This window comes from Balaenoptera acutorostrata, chromosome 1, assembly GCF_949987535.1.
Source record: "Balaenoptera acutorostrata chromosome 1, mBalAcu1.1, whole genome shotgun sequence".
NCBI classification, from domain to species: Eukaryota; Metazoa; Chordata; class Mammalia; order Artiodactyla; family Balaenopteridae; genus Balaenoptera; species Balaenoptera acutorostrata.
This window is the reverse complement of record NC_080064.1, coordinates 75,142,102-75,158,480: the sequence shown is the minus strand read 5'-3', so window position 1 is coordinate 75,158,480 and position 16,379 is coordinate 75,142,102. Positions and strand designations below refer to the sequence as shown.

Sequence of the window (16,379 nt, the reverse complement as noted above, 5' to 3'; positions counted from 1 at the left end):
TAAAAGTTCAGCAGCACCCCGTGTTACATCTGTGCTTTCAAGGCCTCTGCTTTTAGCCAAGCACCTCTCTTATTCAAAACAACTATTAGCTGGTTAAAACATTTTATCTGAATGCTGCACGAGGTTCTTAGCACCAGCTCTTGAAGCAAATTTTTATTTCGTTCTCTGGCATAAGCCATTGCAGGTTATGTTTTCATTCAAATGAAAGTTCTTTTTGGCTCAACTGCAAAATTATCATTTGTGGAACAAATGCTTGGGTTCTCACTGTGTTCCTCCGGAACCTGGGAGGACTCTTTATGGAGATATTCATTTAATAATTATTAAATGTCTACTGTGCACCAAACACTGTCGGGTTCTTCTAGCCCAGGTTCTTGGGGGGGCAGGGACCATGGATTATTGCTCTTTGCGTTCCCCGTGCTGAGTGTGGTGCATAGAACATGGTAAAGGCTCAGCAAGTTTGCTGAATGAACCAGAAACAGAGACACAGCAGTATCTGCTTTCCAAGGACTTACAAGCTTGTAAGAACCAAAAAGCAATTTCCTTTGAATGCAGTCCTTCTAGACCGGAAGCGCATTAGGACCTTATTTCTCCTTACCTTGGGTATTTTTGTTTAATCTCTAATTTTTTTTATTGAAGTATAGTTGATTACAATGTTTCAGGTATATAGCAAAGTGATTCAGTTACACACACACACACACACACACACACACACACACACATATTCTTTCTCAGATTCTTTTCCATTATAGGTTATTACAAGATACTGAATATAGTTCTCTGTGCTATACAGTAGGTCCTTATTGTTTATCTGATTTATATATAGTAGCGTGTATCTGTTAATTCCAAATTTCTAATTTCTCCCCCCCAGCCTTTCCTCTTTGGTAACCATAAGTATGTTTTCTGTGTCTGTGAATCTATTTCTGTTTTGTAAATAAGTTCATTTGTATCATATTTTAGATTCCACATATAAGTGATATCATATAATATTTGTCTTTCTCTGTCTGACTTACTTCACTTATGATAATCTCTAGGTCCATCCATGTTGCTGCAAATGGCATTATTTCATTCTTTTTTATGGCTGAGTAATATTTCATTGTGTGTAGATATATATATATATATATATATATATATATATATATATATATATATATATATATATATATACACACACACCACATCTTCTTTACCCATTCATCTGTTGATGGCACTTAGGTTGCTTCCATGTCCTGGCTATTGTAAATAGAGCTGCTATGAACATTGGAGTGCACGTATCTTTTCAAATTAGAGTTTTCTCTGGATATATGCCCAGTAGTGGGATTGCTGGATCATATGGTAACTCTATTTTTAGTTTTTTAAGGAATCTCCGTACTGTTCTCCACCTTGGGTATTTTAAAAGCTGATTTCTAGTATGGATTTTAGCCACTGAAACTGGCTCACAGCCACTTCTTGTGGGACGAAATGATAGAGTATGTACCAATTACTTACCTTATTGAGTCTCTGTTTAACTTTTTGGTGGGTTAAAATAAATCTCACATGCACAGAGAAGAGGGAGGTGAATAACATTAATGCTGAGATGGATTTTGTGTCTAGACTGATTCTAAGTAACTGCACAGGAAACTAAGGGATGAATTTGCTGTGTGCCCACCAATTTGCAATTCTGGAACTCGAAACACAGACTTGTAGGGGTTCTTGACACTACAGAAAGGCATTGGCCAGATTCCAAAAGAAACTCTGAGAAATATGAATTATTAATGGTGCTGTCAGAGTTGTAATTGACGTCCACAGAAACCAACTTGAACTTCAGTGTCTTAAGGCTAGCGGTGGGGATGGAAACTATTTAGTCTGGGAACTGGCTGTCTTACTGGTAAATTATCTGCATATTAATAAGTGATTTGCTCAGATGGATGTTCCCTCCAGATCTCTGTAGAGAGCGACGTTAGTACTGCTCTTCAGAGTTGCTGCTGATGCAGCAAGACCATGGGCATGATTCTTGTTTGGGGTACATTTGTGTACTCTCCTTTGGTTACAGACTTTACCCCATGCATCCAGCCACGGAGCAGGGAGGGTAGGACCTGGTGTTTGCTAGTTGGTTGGGGTACAGAGAAGCGTGTAGAGAACAATTAGAAGACCAACCAGTAGTTTCCTCTGTGGTTCTTACTGACACAGAGAACAGACTAGAGCTGCCAGGGCAGTCTGTCTTGATGCAGACTTTGAAATGGCCCTTCAACGTTGGCTTCATCGGACACAGACAAGGACTAACATACCAGATGAAGAGAATAAATCCCATGATTTAAAGACAGAGAAGATGGCTGGGTGTTGTGAGAGGGGGCACACACAGGATGTTAATACTGCCATGAAGGGATGGAATGAGGCCACACAAAGGAGGAACCTTACGCCAAACTTCTTGGTTTGGATTTCTACTTTGCCTCCGCACTTTGAATATTGTTAAGCAAGAGACATGACCTGAAGGCTGTATTCTCTGAAGTTTAGATTTTACTGCAGCTTGGACTGTAAGCTGAGAGGCTGAAGTAAAGAAGGCTTCCTTGGAGGTTTCTGTAATAAGTATGTAAGTGTTGACATCAGAGTGGAGTAGAAAGAGTGGGTCAGAGAAACATCATAGGAACAGACAGACCTTAGTAGATTGTAGAGCAGGGAAGATAAATGGATTCAACGTACAGTTTTTTGTTTTATAAATTTATTTATTTATTTATTTTTGGCTGTGTTGGGTCTTCGTTGCTGCGTGCAGGCTTTCTCTAGTTGCGGCGAGTGGGGGCTACTCTTTTTTTTTAACATCTTTATTGGAGTATAATTGCTTTACAATGGTGTGTTAGTTTCTGCTTTATAACAAAGTGAATCGGCTATACATATACATATATCCCCATATCTCCTCCCTCCTGTGTCTCCCTCCCACTCTCACCATCCCACCCCTCTAGGTGGTCACAAAGCACGGAGCTGATCTCCCTGTGCTATGCGGCTGCTTCCCACTAGCTATCTATTTTACATTTGGTAGTGTGTATAAGTCCATGCCAGTGGGGGCTACTCTTCATTGCGGTGCGCAGGCTTCTCATTGCGGTGGCTTCTCTTGTTGCGGAGCACGGGCTCTAGGCACACGGGCTTCAGTAGTTGTGGCTCGTGGGCTCTAGAGCGCAGGCTCAGTAGTTGTGGTGCACGGGTTTAGTTGCTCCATGGCATGTGGGATCTTCTTGCACCAAGGCTCGAACCCGTGTCCCCTGCATTGGCAGGCGGATTCTTAACCACTGCGCCACCAGGAAAGTCCCTTTTTTTTTTTTTTTTTTTATGGAGTAGAAAGAGTGGGTCAGAGAAGCATCATAGGAACAGACAGACCTTATTGGATTGTAGAGCAAGGAAGATAAATGGATTCAACGCACAGTTTTGTTTTTTTTTAATTGAAGTATAGTTGATTTGCAATATTACATTAATCTCTGCTGTACAGCAAAGTGATTCATTTATACATATATATATATATACATATACATTCTTTTTTTTTTTTTTCAGCTTGTTGACCTTTCCCACTTTATTTCATGTGGCTGTCTGAAACATCAGTGATCTACATGTCTTTCTTTTCTTTTTTTAACAGATTTCTGTGTGTGTGTGTCCCCATGATGAAAACATCATTAAAATAAAATATCATGAATAGACTCTTAAGAAGCAGAGTCTACTTAAAGTCCTGGAAAATGTGAAAGCACTAATATTCATGGACAACTTTACACTCTGAAAGTTACTCCAAATTTTGTTGATCTCTATTTTGTCTAGGAGTTTTTCAAATTTTAATATTATTTTCCACTATGGTTTATCACAGGATAGTGAATATAGTTCTCTGTGCTATATAGTAGGACCTTGTTGTTTATCCATTCTCTATATACTAGCTTACATCTGCTAACCCAAACCCCCTACTCCATCCCTCCCCCTTGGCAAACACAAGTCTTTTCTCTATGTCCATGAGTCTGTTTCGTAGATAGGTTTCTTTGTGTCATATTCTAGATTCCACGTATAAGGGACACACAGTTTTAAGCACTTGATTATTTTGGAGTAATTTTTCTTCGGTAGGAGACTGGAATCACTGCCAGAAATAGGGAAATTTGGAAGGACAGCACGTTTTCTGGGTTCAGGTGGTAGGAGGTTTTATTGTGTTGCATGTGAACTAGTAGCACGACTGCCAACTGGAAATGTCCCAGAGACATTCATGAGGGACTTTGCTGTCCCCAAAGCCACACTGACTGACTTGATGGATGTATAGGCCCCCACCACTAAGGACAGAATTGGTTCACAACTCTACAGTAACTTGTTGGATCTGCGTTTCTGAAAACTATATTGCCTTTTGCCTATTAAGTCATTATCATTCTTTACATAGAAGTTTTTCGCATTCATCTAATGTTTAACCCTCTGACCCCAGAGATGTTCATTCATTAAGCACCTGCTGTTTGCTTTCAGTCGATGTGGCAGTCGTTTGTCAACTGCATAAGCCAGATGGGGGCTGCGTGATTCCGGGGGCATTCCACACCAGCCCCTACTCAGCTCTGCCCCTCAGGGCTGTCAGGTGTTCAGTCAGCCTCCAGCTAACTACCTCGTGTCACCGCTTCTACCTGGCCCCTCAAACTCCCCTCGTCTAGAAATGAGTCCAGCAGAGGTCCCTCCCCCGCTCCCTTCCAGACTTATTTTCTCCCCAGTTTCCTCTGGATTCCTTGCAGTCCTGGGCCCCTGCACTCACTTTCACTGGCATCCAGGCCCCTGGGCTGTTCTCATTCTAAGAGATCTTCACAAGCCACGGTTACCCAGATTTAGAAACCCAGATTAGATCCTGTCCCTATTCTTTTTTTTTTGTTCTGGAATTTATTTTTATTTTTATTTTTTTTAATTTTTTTAACATCTTTAGTAGAGTAGTCAGAACTGCTTTTGCTGCATCCCATAGGTTTTGGGTCGTCGTGTTTTCATTGTCATTTGTTTCTAGGTATTTTTCGATTTCCTCTTTGATTTCTTCAGTGAACTCTTGGTTATTAAGTAGTGTGTTGTTTAGCCTCCATGTGTTTGTGTTTTTTACAGATTTTTTCCTGTAATTGATATCTAGTCTCATAGTGGTTGGAAAAGATACTTGATAAGATTTCAATTTTCTTAAATTTACCAAGGCTTGATTTCTGACCCAAGATATGATCTATCCTGGAGAATGTTCATGAGCACTTGAGAAGAATGTGTATTCTGTTGTTTTTGGATGGAATGTCCTATAAATATCAATTAAGTCCATCTTGTTTAATGTATCATTTAAAGCTTGTGTTTCCTTATTAATTTTCTGTTTGGATGATCTGTCCATTGGTGAAAGTGGAGTGTTAAAATCCCCTACTATGATTGTGTTACTGTCGATTTCCCCATTTATGGCTGTTAGTATTTGCCTTATGTATTGAGGTGCTCCTATGTTGGGTGAATAAATATTTACAATTGTTATATCTTCTTCTTGGATTGATCCCTTGATCATTATGTAGTGTCCTTCTTTGTCTCTTGTAATAGTCTTTGTTTTAAAGTCTATTTTGTCTGACATGAGAATTGCTACTCCAGCTTTCTTTTGATTTCCATTTGCATGGAATATCTTTTTCCATCCCCTCACTTTCAGTCTGTATGTGTCCCTAGGTCTGAAGTGGGTCTCTTGTAGACAGCATATATACGGGTCTTGTTTTTGTATCCATTCAGTCACTCTATGTCTTTTGGTTGGAGCATTTAATCCATTTACATTTAAAGTAATTATCGATATGTATGTTGCTATTACCATTTTCTTAATTGTTCTGGGTTTATTATTGTAGGTCTTTTCCTTCTCTTGTGTTTCCTGCCTAGAGAATTTCCTTTAGCATTTGTTGTAGAGCTGGTTTGGTGGTGCTGAATTCTCTTAGCTTTTGCTTGTCTGTAAAGGTTTTAATTTCTCCGTCAAATCTGAATGAGATCCTTGCTGGGTAGAGTAATCTTGGTTGTAGGTTTTTCTCCTTCATCACTTTAAATATGTCCTGCGACTCCCTTCTGGCTTGCAGAGTTTCTGCTGAAAGATCAGCTGTTAACCTTTTGGGGATTCCCTATGTGTTATTTGTTGTTTTTCCCTTGCTGCTTTTAATATTTGTTCTTTGTATTTAATTTTTTTTTTTTTTAAACCTTTCTTACAACACTTCTTAATTTTATTTATTTATTTATTTATTTTTTGCTGTGTTGGGTCTTCGTTTCTGTGCGAGGGCTTTCTCTAGTTGTGGCAAGCGGGGGCCTCTCTTCATCGCGGTGCGCGGGCCTCTCACTATCGCAGCCTCTCTTGCTGTGGAGCACACGCTCCAGACGCGCAGGCTCAGCAGTTGTGGCTCACGGGCTTAGTTGCTCCGTGGCATGTGGGATCTTCCCAGACCAGGGCTCGAACCCGTGTCCCCTGCATTGGCAGGCAGATTCTCAACCGCTGCGCCACCAGGGAAGCCCCTGTATTTAATTTTTGATAGTTTGATTAATATGTCTCTTGGTGTGTTTCTCCTTGGATTTATCCTGTATGAGACTCTCTGTTCTTCCTGGACTTGATTAACTATTTCCTTTCCCGTATTAGGGAAGTTTTCCACTATAATCTCTTCAAATATTTTCTCAGTCCCTTTCTTTTTCTCTTCTTCTTCTTGGACCCCTAAAATTCGAGTGTTGGTGCATTTAATGTTGTCCCAGAGGTCTCTGAGACTCCTCAATTCTTTTCATTCTTTTTTCTTTGTTCTGCTCTGCAGTAGTTATTTCCACTATTTTATCTTCCAGGTCACTTATCCGTTCTTCTGCCTCAGTTATTCTGCTATTGATCCCTTCTAGAGAATTTTTAATTTCATTTATTGTGTTGTTCATCCCTGTTTGTTTGCTCTTTATTCTTCTAGGTCCTTGTTTAACGTTTCTTGTATTTTCTCCATTCTATTTCCAAGATTTTGGATCATCTTTACTATCATTATTCTGAATTCTTTTTCACGTAGACTGCCTATATCCTCTTCATTTGTTAGGTCTGGTAGGTTTTTGCCTTGCTCCTTCATCTCCTGTGTGTTTCTCTGTCTTCTCATTTTGCTTAACTTACTGTGTTTGGGGTCTCCTTTTCGCAGGCTGCAGGTTCGTAGTTCCCGTTGTTTTTGGTGTCTGTCCCCAGTGGCTAAGGTTGGTTCAGTGGGTTTTGTAGGCTTCCTGGTGGAGGGGACTAGTGCCTGTGTTCTGGTGGATGAGGCTGGATCTTGTCTTTCTGGTGGGCAGGTCCACGTCTGGTGGTGTGTTTTGGGGTGTCTGTGGCCTTATTATGATTTTAGGCAGCCTCTGTGCTAATGGATGGGGTTGTGTTCCTGTCTTACTAGTTGTTTGGCATAGCGTGTCCAGCACTGTAGCTTGCTGGTCGTTGAGTGGAGCTGGGTCTTGTCGTTGAGATGGAGATCTCTGGCAGATTTTCGCCATTTGATATTACGTGGAGCTGGGAGGCCTCTTGTGGATCAGTGTCCTGAACTTGGCTCTCCCACCTCAGTGGCACAGCCCTGACGCCTGGCTGGAGCACCAAGAGCCTGTCCTACACATGGCTCAGAAAAAAAGGGAGGAAAAAAAGAAAGAAAGAAAGAAGAAGATAAAATAAAAGAAAAGAAAAGAAAGTAAAATAAAAGAAAGTAATTAAAATAAAAAATAATTATTAAGAAAAAAAATTTTTTAAGTAATAAAAGAATAAAAAGAAAACAGACAGACAGAACTCTGGGACAAATGGTAAAAGCAAAGCTATACAGACAAAATCACACACAGAAGCATACACATACACACTCACAAAAAGAGAAAAAGGGAAAAATATATATATATATCGTTGCTCCCAAAGTCCCCCTCCTCAATTTGGGATGATTCGTTGTCTAGTCAGGTATTCCACAGATGCAGGGTACATCAAGTTGATCGTGGAGATTTAATCCACTGCTTCTGAGGCTGCTGGAAGAGATTTCCCTTTCTCTTCTTTGTTCTCACAGATCCCGGGGTTCAGCTTTGGATTTGGACCTGCCTCTGCGTGTAGGTCGCCTGAGGGCGTCTGTTCTTCGCTCACACAGGACGAGGTTAAAGGAGCAGCTGATTCAGGGGCTCTGGCTCACTCAGGCCGGGGGGAGGGAGGGGTTCGGATGTGGGGCGAGCCTGCGGCGGCAGAGGCCGGCATGATGTTGCACCAACCAGAGGCGCACTGTGCGTTCTCCCGGGGAAGTTGTCCCTGGCTCATGGGACCCTGGCAGTGGCGGGCTGCACAGGCTCCCGGGAGGGGCGGTGTGGAGAGTGCCGTGTGCTCGCACACAGGCTTCTTGGTGGCGGCAGCAGGAGCCTTAGCGTCTCATGCCCGTCTCTGGGGTCCGCGCTGATGGCCGCGGCTCGCACCCGTGTCTGGAGCTCGTTTAGGCAGCGCTCTGAATCCCCTCTCGTCTCGCACCAGGAAACAAAGAGGCCAGAAAAAGTCTCTTGCCTCTTCGGCAGCTGCAGACTTTTTCCCGGACTCCCTCCCGGCTAGCTGTGGTGCACTACTCCTTCAGGCTGTGTTCACGCCGCCAACCCCAGTCCTCTCCCTGAGATCCGACCAAAGCCGAGCCTCAGCTCCCAGCCCCGCCCGCCCCGGCGGGGGAGCAGACAAGCCTCTCGGGCTGGTGAGTGCTGGTCGGCACTGATCCTCCGTGTGGGAATCTCTCCGCTTTGCCCTCCGCACCCCTGCGGCTGCGCTCTCCTCCGTGGCTCCGAAGCTTCCCCCCTCCGCCCCCCGCAGTCTCCGCCCGCGAAGGGGCTTCCTAGTGCGTGGAAACCTTTCCTCCTTCACAGCTCCCTCCCACTGGTGCAGGTCCCATCCCTATTCTTTTGTCTCTGTTGTTTCTTTTTTCTTTTGCCCTACCCAGGTACTTGGGGAGCTTCTTGCCTTTTGGGAGGTCTGAGTTCTTCTGCCAGCGTTCAGTAGGTGTTCTGTAGGAGCTCTTCCACATGTAGATGTATTTCTGATGTATTTGTGGGGAGGAAGGTGATCTCCGCGTCTTACTGTTCCGCCATCTTGAAGCTCTCCCTGTCCCTCTTCTTGTCGAAGTTTTCACTAGTTTCCAGGGAAGGCTGGGATTAGTGTGAAGTGTGTAGAAGCTCAGACAGGGCCCTGTGCAGAGCGGCATAGACTCACCTTTCCCGCCACTGCTTAGGCTCAGCACCAATTCCCCGATATGCACCGAGCAAATCCTTCTCTTCCTCCTCTCGCTGGTGAGCTCCTCAGCTTTCAGGCCCGAGTTCTGAGGGTCACTTTTCTTAGGCATCCCACCCAACTCTACCACAGGGCGTTATGTATCTTGGCAGTGGCCTGTCCACTGTCAGATGGGGCCCCCTCAGAAGGCACTAGTCATGATCATTCATCCTAATGCACCTTCCCACCTCTGGTAATCTTTAGTATTTAAGACTCTAAAATTACCTGGACCTGAGCTTGGAAAGGCTACAGGGAAGCCATTCATCTAGCACAATTTTCTTGAGCCTCTGTCTCTGGCCCTTCCACCTTTTCTGGTGGTCTGCAGTTCTTTCAGAAAGCCGTTTGGCAGATTGTAGCTTTAAAAATGTTAATCACTTTGGGACTTCCCTGGTGGCGCAGTGGTTAAGAATCCGCCTGCCGATGCAGGGGACACGGGTTCAAGCCCTGGTCCGGGAAGAGTCCCAAATGCCGCAGAGCAACTAAGCCAATGCACCACAACTACTGAGCCTGCACTCTAGAGCCTGTGAGCCACAACTACTGAGCCCATGTGCCTAGAGCCCGTGCTCCTCAACAAGAGAAGCCACTGCAATGAGAAGCCCATGCACCGCAACTAGAGAAAGCCTGCGTGCAGCAACAAAGACCCAATGCAGCCAAAAAAAAAAAAAAAAGTTAATTGCTTACACCCAGTAATAGGAAAAAAACGTTATGCTGAGAAACGTGCATTGCATTGTTCTTTATAATAGCAAACATGATTGTCATGTCCAGTGACAGGGAAATAGTTAAATTTGACATTTCCAAGGAGTGGTTCCATTATCTAACAAATGCTAAGTATGAATAACATAAGACTATGTTAAATAGAAAAGAAAGAAGAATCTGGATCCCAAATTGTTAGATGATATGACCACAAATATATAAAAAGTGCAAAGGAAAAAAACTGAGGGAAGTGTCAAGAGATGATCTTTGTGAGTGTGGAGGAAAGTTTTGAGTAACGCTTTCCTACGGGTGGTATTCCAGATTCCCTAAAGTGAATGTTAATAACAATGGCAGCAACATCTTCAACAAAACCAGCTAACTCTGCTTCTTTGGCTAATATGTCTCAAAAACTACTTTTGGTCTCCTCACAGTTTGAAAATCTGAACACAGTTGCTGAGTGTTTGTTTTCTCTGGTCAACGGTGATGACATGTATGCAACCTTTGCTCACATCCAGCAGAAGAGCCTCTTGGTGTGGCTGTTCAGTCGCCTGTATTTATATTCCTTCATCAGTCTTTTCATATATATGATTCTCAGCCTTTTCATTGCAATTATTACAGATTCTTATGACACCATTAAGGTAAGCAGTTATCATTATTTCCTGCCAAAAAACTATTGCAAATTCTGGATAGATCAGAACATGGGAAAATACTATAATATTTTACTTACTTAAAATACTGTAGTTTTACTTAGATTTTGAGGTTTTGTAGAAAAGAAACTTTTTAGATGCTGGAGGTTAATTTAAATATGCAGTTAGGACATTGTCCCTGGTGCCCAGTGGATTGGTTTGGAGGTGTGGTGGGAAAGAGAAAGGAAATGGGTAAAGATGGGCTGAGTCTGGTAAATTAAGTAGTTGGGCTGTCGGTCTTGGCACTGACAGGTGTACCTGTCTGTCCCAGAACTTAGACTTTGAGTAGTAAGTTTCAGTGGTAAGGGGTGACCGTCATCCTGACAAGTGTCCAGATATTGGCATACCTCATACACTGGATGCCACTCGTGTGGTGCAGGTTTCCTTTAAATTTTGAAAGCTAAGGCTTTTGTGGCTGTTTAGCTTCCTGCCTTCCTAAGCCACCCGGTGGGTCGTGTGTCCTGTCAGACTAGGTCCATTTAACTTATCTGTAGCGTGAAGGAAGCTCTGCCTCGGGGGCAGTGGTGTCTCCGCAGCAGATGGTCATGCTCAGAGAAAATCCTGTTTCGGGGCCAACATCTGAGCAACCAGGGATGCCGTGTCCATGTCTTGGGGTGTCGTCCTCTTCTTGAACCCTTCTCAGACTATCTCAGAAGAAGACAGTCCATTGGAGATACTTCTGAGCACTTTGTGCGCGAGGAGATGCGTGTTCCTGTGGGAATGGGTGGTTGGCTCCGCAGCGGGGCTGGCCGTGGGGAGACGAGCAGTGCCCTGCTCACCGTGCGAGCCTGTCCTTGACGCGGCCGTGTCCCCGTGAGTGCGCCAAGCCCCGGTGACCTGGTGCATGACCTCACTAAGCGTGAGGGGAGGGGTCTCTCAGGGTCTTTCTGTCTGCTTGGAGGGACCTACTGCCTTCTACCTCACTAAGTGACCAACTTCTACAAAAGTAGAGGAAATAGGGATTACTTCCCAGCCAGACTCTGTATGGGCAGTGTGGGGAAGAGGAGGTCTTACCTGGTCTTGCAATTAACATGAAAACTTTAGACTTCTGACTGTTTCCTTCACTCCTTTAATTAACACACCCCTCCCCTGCCCCACCATGGCTTGCTTTCTGGAGTTTTCCTCTGAATGGCTCTCTGTTCCCATGGCTCTCTGTTCAAGCCTTGGTGACCCTGGCTTGGCTTTCAAGGGACTGATAGATTGATTGATCATTGTTAATATCAGTTCTTGGATCTGTGCTAGCGACGTGGGAGAGTTATTTTAGCAGAGATGGATTTGGTTTGTTGACAAGAAGCAATTTCTCTCGCTATAACTAAGGTAACAACACTGTGTACTTTTTAAAGAAATACCAACAGAATGGGTTTCCTGCCACGGATCTTCAGGAATTCCTGAAGGAGTGTGGCAGCAAAGAGAAGTGTCAGAAAGAGTCATCATCCTTCCTGTCCTGCATCTGCTGTCTGAGGAGGTCAGTACCGTGTTCAGTCAGGTCTCCGTGCTCCCGGGATGAGACGCCCTGCTGCCTTAACAAAGAGTCCTCCCAGGTCAAATGCTACACTCAGGAATCAGCTGACTGGGGGAAATAATGCATCCCTCCTTGCTTTCCTCCCACTGTAATTGGCTTTAGAAATGAATTGTTTCTTATAAAACAAGGTAGAAAGGTACATGACATGGTTGAAATCTCTTGGGAATATTATGAGACTGTTTTGAGAAGGCGTGAACTATGTCCCTGAAGTCGAGAGGGTGAGCTGGCCAAAGGAAGAGGTCAAATCCCTTCTTTTTTGAGGTGGAGCTCTGGGAATGTCAAAGGTGTTCTCCCCTTTCCGCAATCTGTAGTACAAATAACCTTCCTTGAGCAGAGCAGGAAACCTGCTTGAGAGGAAGCCATACATGTCCTTGGCTGCAAACACAAATCAGCTGATCACCTGCTCTTTGCTCGCCATTCATCAGTGCACTTACAAAAATAGTCTGGACCTCAGTGGCAAAGCCTCCACATAGTGGCTTGGGGACTAGAAAGGGGGTCAGATGAGGATAATTTTCTTAATTATGCCCATGTTTGTTTTCGTCTGAAGTCAGGAGTAGGGGTTGTTAACTGCAAGTACCCCCTACTTGTGTGTTTTGAGAATGATTCTCTAAACCAGATTCCTGAAGGAAGATGGGAGAACATAATTGCTACTTAAAATCACAGGATGTATTTTCTGTTAATCAATTCATACTGCAACTTGGGATTTGAAACGGTATGTTGGAGCATTTCCAAAGAATGTCTGGTAAATATGAAATGAGGTCTTCTGAGAAGAGTTAAGTTTTTACAATCACAGTTTATCCTCTCAGAGCGTTAAAGTGTTGCCATGGAAGCAAGGATAAAGGGAAATTACTTTTCTTAATAGGCAGCTGCCTCCTAGGAGGCACCTTGTATTATAAGGAAAGTCTCTCAAAGTTGCTTTTCTAATATGTAGTTAACTGTAAAGAAAAAAAAAAAGCATTTGGGAATGTAGTTGTGAATTCTAGAAAGTAATGGATAGGTTTTGGTGTTTGATTTTTGGGCCTCAGTTTATACCACAAAAAGCCCCGGGAGGTTGTTAAATGATTTCTTTGCAGCCATATGGAATGAGTGAAAGATTTAAGGAGTGAACTTGGAAGACTGAGTGATAAGATTGGACCTGAGTGGTGAGAAGAACAGAACAACATCAGCAGACAGTCTTTCCTGAGACAGGCTAAGGTTGTAGAGAGGGTGCCTGGTGCGGAGGCAGGTCTGCCCATCGTGAGGAATGAAAGGATTAAATGGAACAGAAGAGTCCACCAAAGGAAATCATGTGAAGAACTAAGATGCTGAAAGTTTTGAAAAAAGAGGATATCAAAAATAAAAACAGAAGTGGCTGAAGGTGGTCATGGGTGAAGTCAGCTAGATCAGTTTTAGCTGAATAATCAGATCAAAGCCTGGAACCTAGGGCAGTCTGGATGGACCCTGCAGAGAGTCAGTGAGGGTCATAGGGCCTGACGAAGGAAATGGGTTGTACTGGGGCCTTGGAACAAGTGATGGCTTTGAAATCACCAAAAATTAAATACACCTGGATGTGTTTAACAGCTGGAAACCTAAGAATGGAATAAAATTGAGGAAGGCTATGAATGGAGAGTACATATTGGAGACAGACCTCACTGAGGGAACCTGGGGAATAAGGGCATCATAAGACTTGGTGTCTGGGCCCCTCTCCAGTGCCCATGACATACAACCCAGCTATCACAGCTCCACCTCCTCTGGAGCGTGGCCAGGTTGCTCTTTTTCAACCAAGCAGTCCAGCAACCACCACAGATTCAATCTCCCACAGACTGATTCTCCCTTGAATAGTTGACCGAGCCCCTAGCCTGATGGTCAGAGCACCTGGGTTTTCGTTTTGGACCCTGCCAGTTACTGAATGTGTCCCGTGACCTTTCCTAAACCTCTTGGTTCCTCCAGTGTCAACAGAGTGGAACAGGTCGCCTCTGCAACCTCTTCTAGTTCTAATGTGATCTGGTTCTTGGGAGAGATGTGCTTGGTTGAGCAGATGCAGAGTTAACCTTTCTCCTTCTCTACCACAAGGAGGAAAATCTGCGGTTCTAGCCATTGAGAAGCTTTGTCAAAGGGAGATGGAGGGTAGACAGCTCCTCAAAATTGCCAAAAGCATCTAGTCAAACCCCAAATAATGTAAATTGTCCTTCTTAAGTTTTCTTCCTCTTAAATGTCACACTCAGCATGTCAATAACCTATGTAAGCCTACATGATAGAGTATGTATTCCTGTTCCGTCTCAAAGATTTTTAAGCCATTGTTCTCTTTTCTCTTTCCTTGTCCTCCTTTCTATTACAGGAATGGAAGCGATGACCACTTGACGCTTATTAACTAAACTCCTCCTGCTGAAGATAATCAAGTTTCAGGTCTCCGTATCAAGTGACAATGAAGAGGGACCCCAAATGGCTTGGACCAGCACTTCCAAAATTACTGATTGCAGAGTGGGAAAGAGGACTGGCTATGAGCTGGCTGAATAGAACTGAAGTTTCAATATTCCTTTTTATAAACTTGGATGATGAAGAATAGACCACAGTCAACTACTGGGCATTAGTGTAATAGAGCAGTGATGGTGAAATTCTGTATTAGTCTTTTAATTTATGACATCACAATGTTGGGATGGAAAAAAAATCACATTTCAGAGTGTGCAAAACAATGGTGTTTAAAGCCATGCATTTGAAGATATGAGTTTATCATCAAATATGGGTTTGTCTTAAAAGTGATTCTTGGGTTAGAAGACATTTGTTAATTCATGGTCTGCACAAAACTGAAATTGGTTGCAATAACAATTTAGGCACTCGAAGCTGGAGAACTGTTAAGCCATGTAAAGATTACACTTAAATCAACAAAAAGATCTCTTGCAGTGGACATTTCTTGGCTTATTTTCCTGTGGTCTTCTTCTCAGCATGATATGAAACTATCGGCAAAGTCAGTGGGATAAACTGGAAACAGTCATTTGGACACCTTTTTACTTGTGCTAATTGTTGATTGTACACACATGACATGTGGACATTATACTACAGCAGTGGTCACTCATTTTAACAACCAAACTCCACTGTGGTGGGGATTTACCCTTGTCAAGCAAGGAAGATGGTATTTTTTCCCAAATAAATTAAATTAATTTTTATCATAACATATGGAACTACTACTACTTTTTTAAAATATATTGTCTCTTAACATCCACTTAGTGAAAAATTCAGATCACATCTCTATCAGCTATCTGGTCTCCAAAAGGGATTTCCCACTTTCTTAAAAACAGTGAAGGAGATATAGGGGCTAGTTATTCAAGAAATATTTATGAGAATGACTTCAGATTGAGATCACTTCATGCATAGATTTAGTTCATACCTGAGCTATTTTAGGGGTCAACTATTTTAAATTTACTGGTGAAGAGTAGGGTTTGAATTAAGTAGGACTCTCATCCCAGGGCTCTCCCTCTTTTTATCCTGCCCCTCCCCACCAAGCCCCTGCCAAAGTCCTTCTGGTGCCCCACTCCTCTCTCCATGCCCCCATACTTTCTTCATGTGCCCACACCAAATCTAGGCCAGGAAAGTCTTCCAGTTAAGGCCATTAAAATCTGTAGGTGGGTGACTCAGGTCTATACACAAAATACTTTGCTAAGATTATCATTTTAGTTATAAACTACTTACCAAAAATGTCAAGAATTATATTCAATTTTTAAATTAAGAACCATTTAACCCGTGGTTCTAGGGTCATTCCCATGACTCCAAAATCAGTGTGCAGTTAGATCACTTATTCACCTCTGAGTATATCCCCAGTACATCGTTTATTTCTGAATAGAATTGCTATTAATGCCTTTTATGTAATCTGCCGCTGTGATGCCGCTGTGACTACCATTTGAATTGAAGATTAATGATGGTCTTCTATGCTCATATTTTTCTTTTATTGGCTTTCATGTTTCCTTTTATTTCTTTTCCCTCCAGCTGGACAAAACACTTTCAGGAAGAAAACTCTTTTTTCAAGTTTACCCTGTATCTGTGGAAACATTGTTTTCTCTTTTTAATAATCTTAAACAATTGTCACCTTGCCAACTGTATTATCTATTTGGATTTTATTGAACAATGTTTTCTCATAACTCTTCTAATAGACACATCTGGGACAATCCACTTTCTCTCCTTCCCTAGGCCTCCACTTGGAGAGTTCACTGTGAAAGTTAGGAGACACATTCTTTCTGCCTATTAGTTTCATTATGGGATCTCCTGTTCTTTTCGAACGTACCTCCTTAGC

At 42.9% G+C, this 16,379-nt stretch overlaps 1 protein-coding gene across 6 annotated transcripts in view; it reads left to right on the top strand.

Annotated features, from left to right (window-relative positions):
• The window catches only part of MCOLN2 (mucolipin TRP cation channel 2), a 61,986-nt gene extending 46,722 nt beyond the window's left edge, over positions 1-15,264 (top strand). For 5 of the 6 annotated variants that reach the window (XM_007173029.2, XM_007173025.2, XM_007173027.2 and 2 more), the window contains exons 12-14: positions 10,339-10,545; positions 11,937-12,058; positions 14,433-15,264. In XM_007173029.2, coding sequence (XP_007173091.2) covers positions 10,339-10,545; positions 11,937-12,058; positions 14,433-14,469 — 366 coding nt within the window. In that variant the 3' untranslated portion in view covers positions 14,470-15,264. The remainder of the gene's footprint in view (positions 1-10,338; positions 10,546-11,936; positions 12,059-14,432) is intronic. The other variant, XM_028164209.2, reaches the window with a different exon arrangement.
• The last annotated feature ends 1,115 nt before the right edge of the window (positions 15,265-16,379 follow it).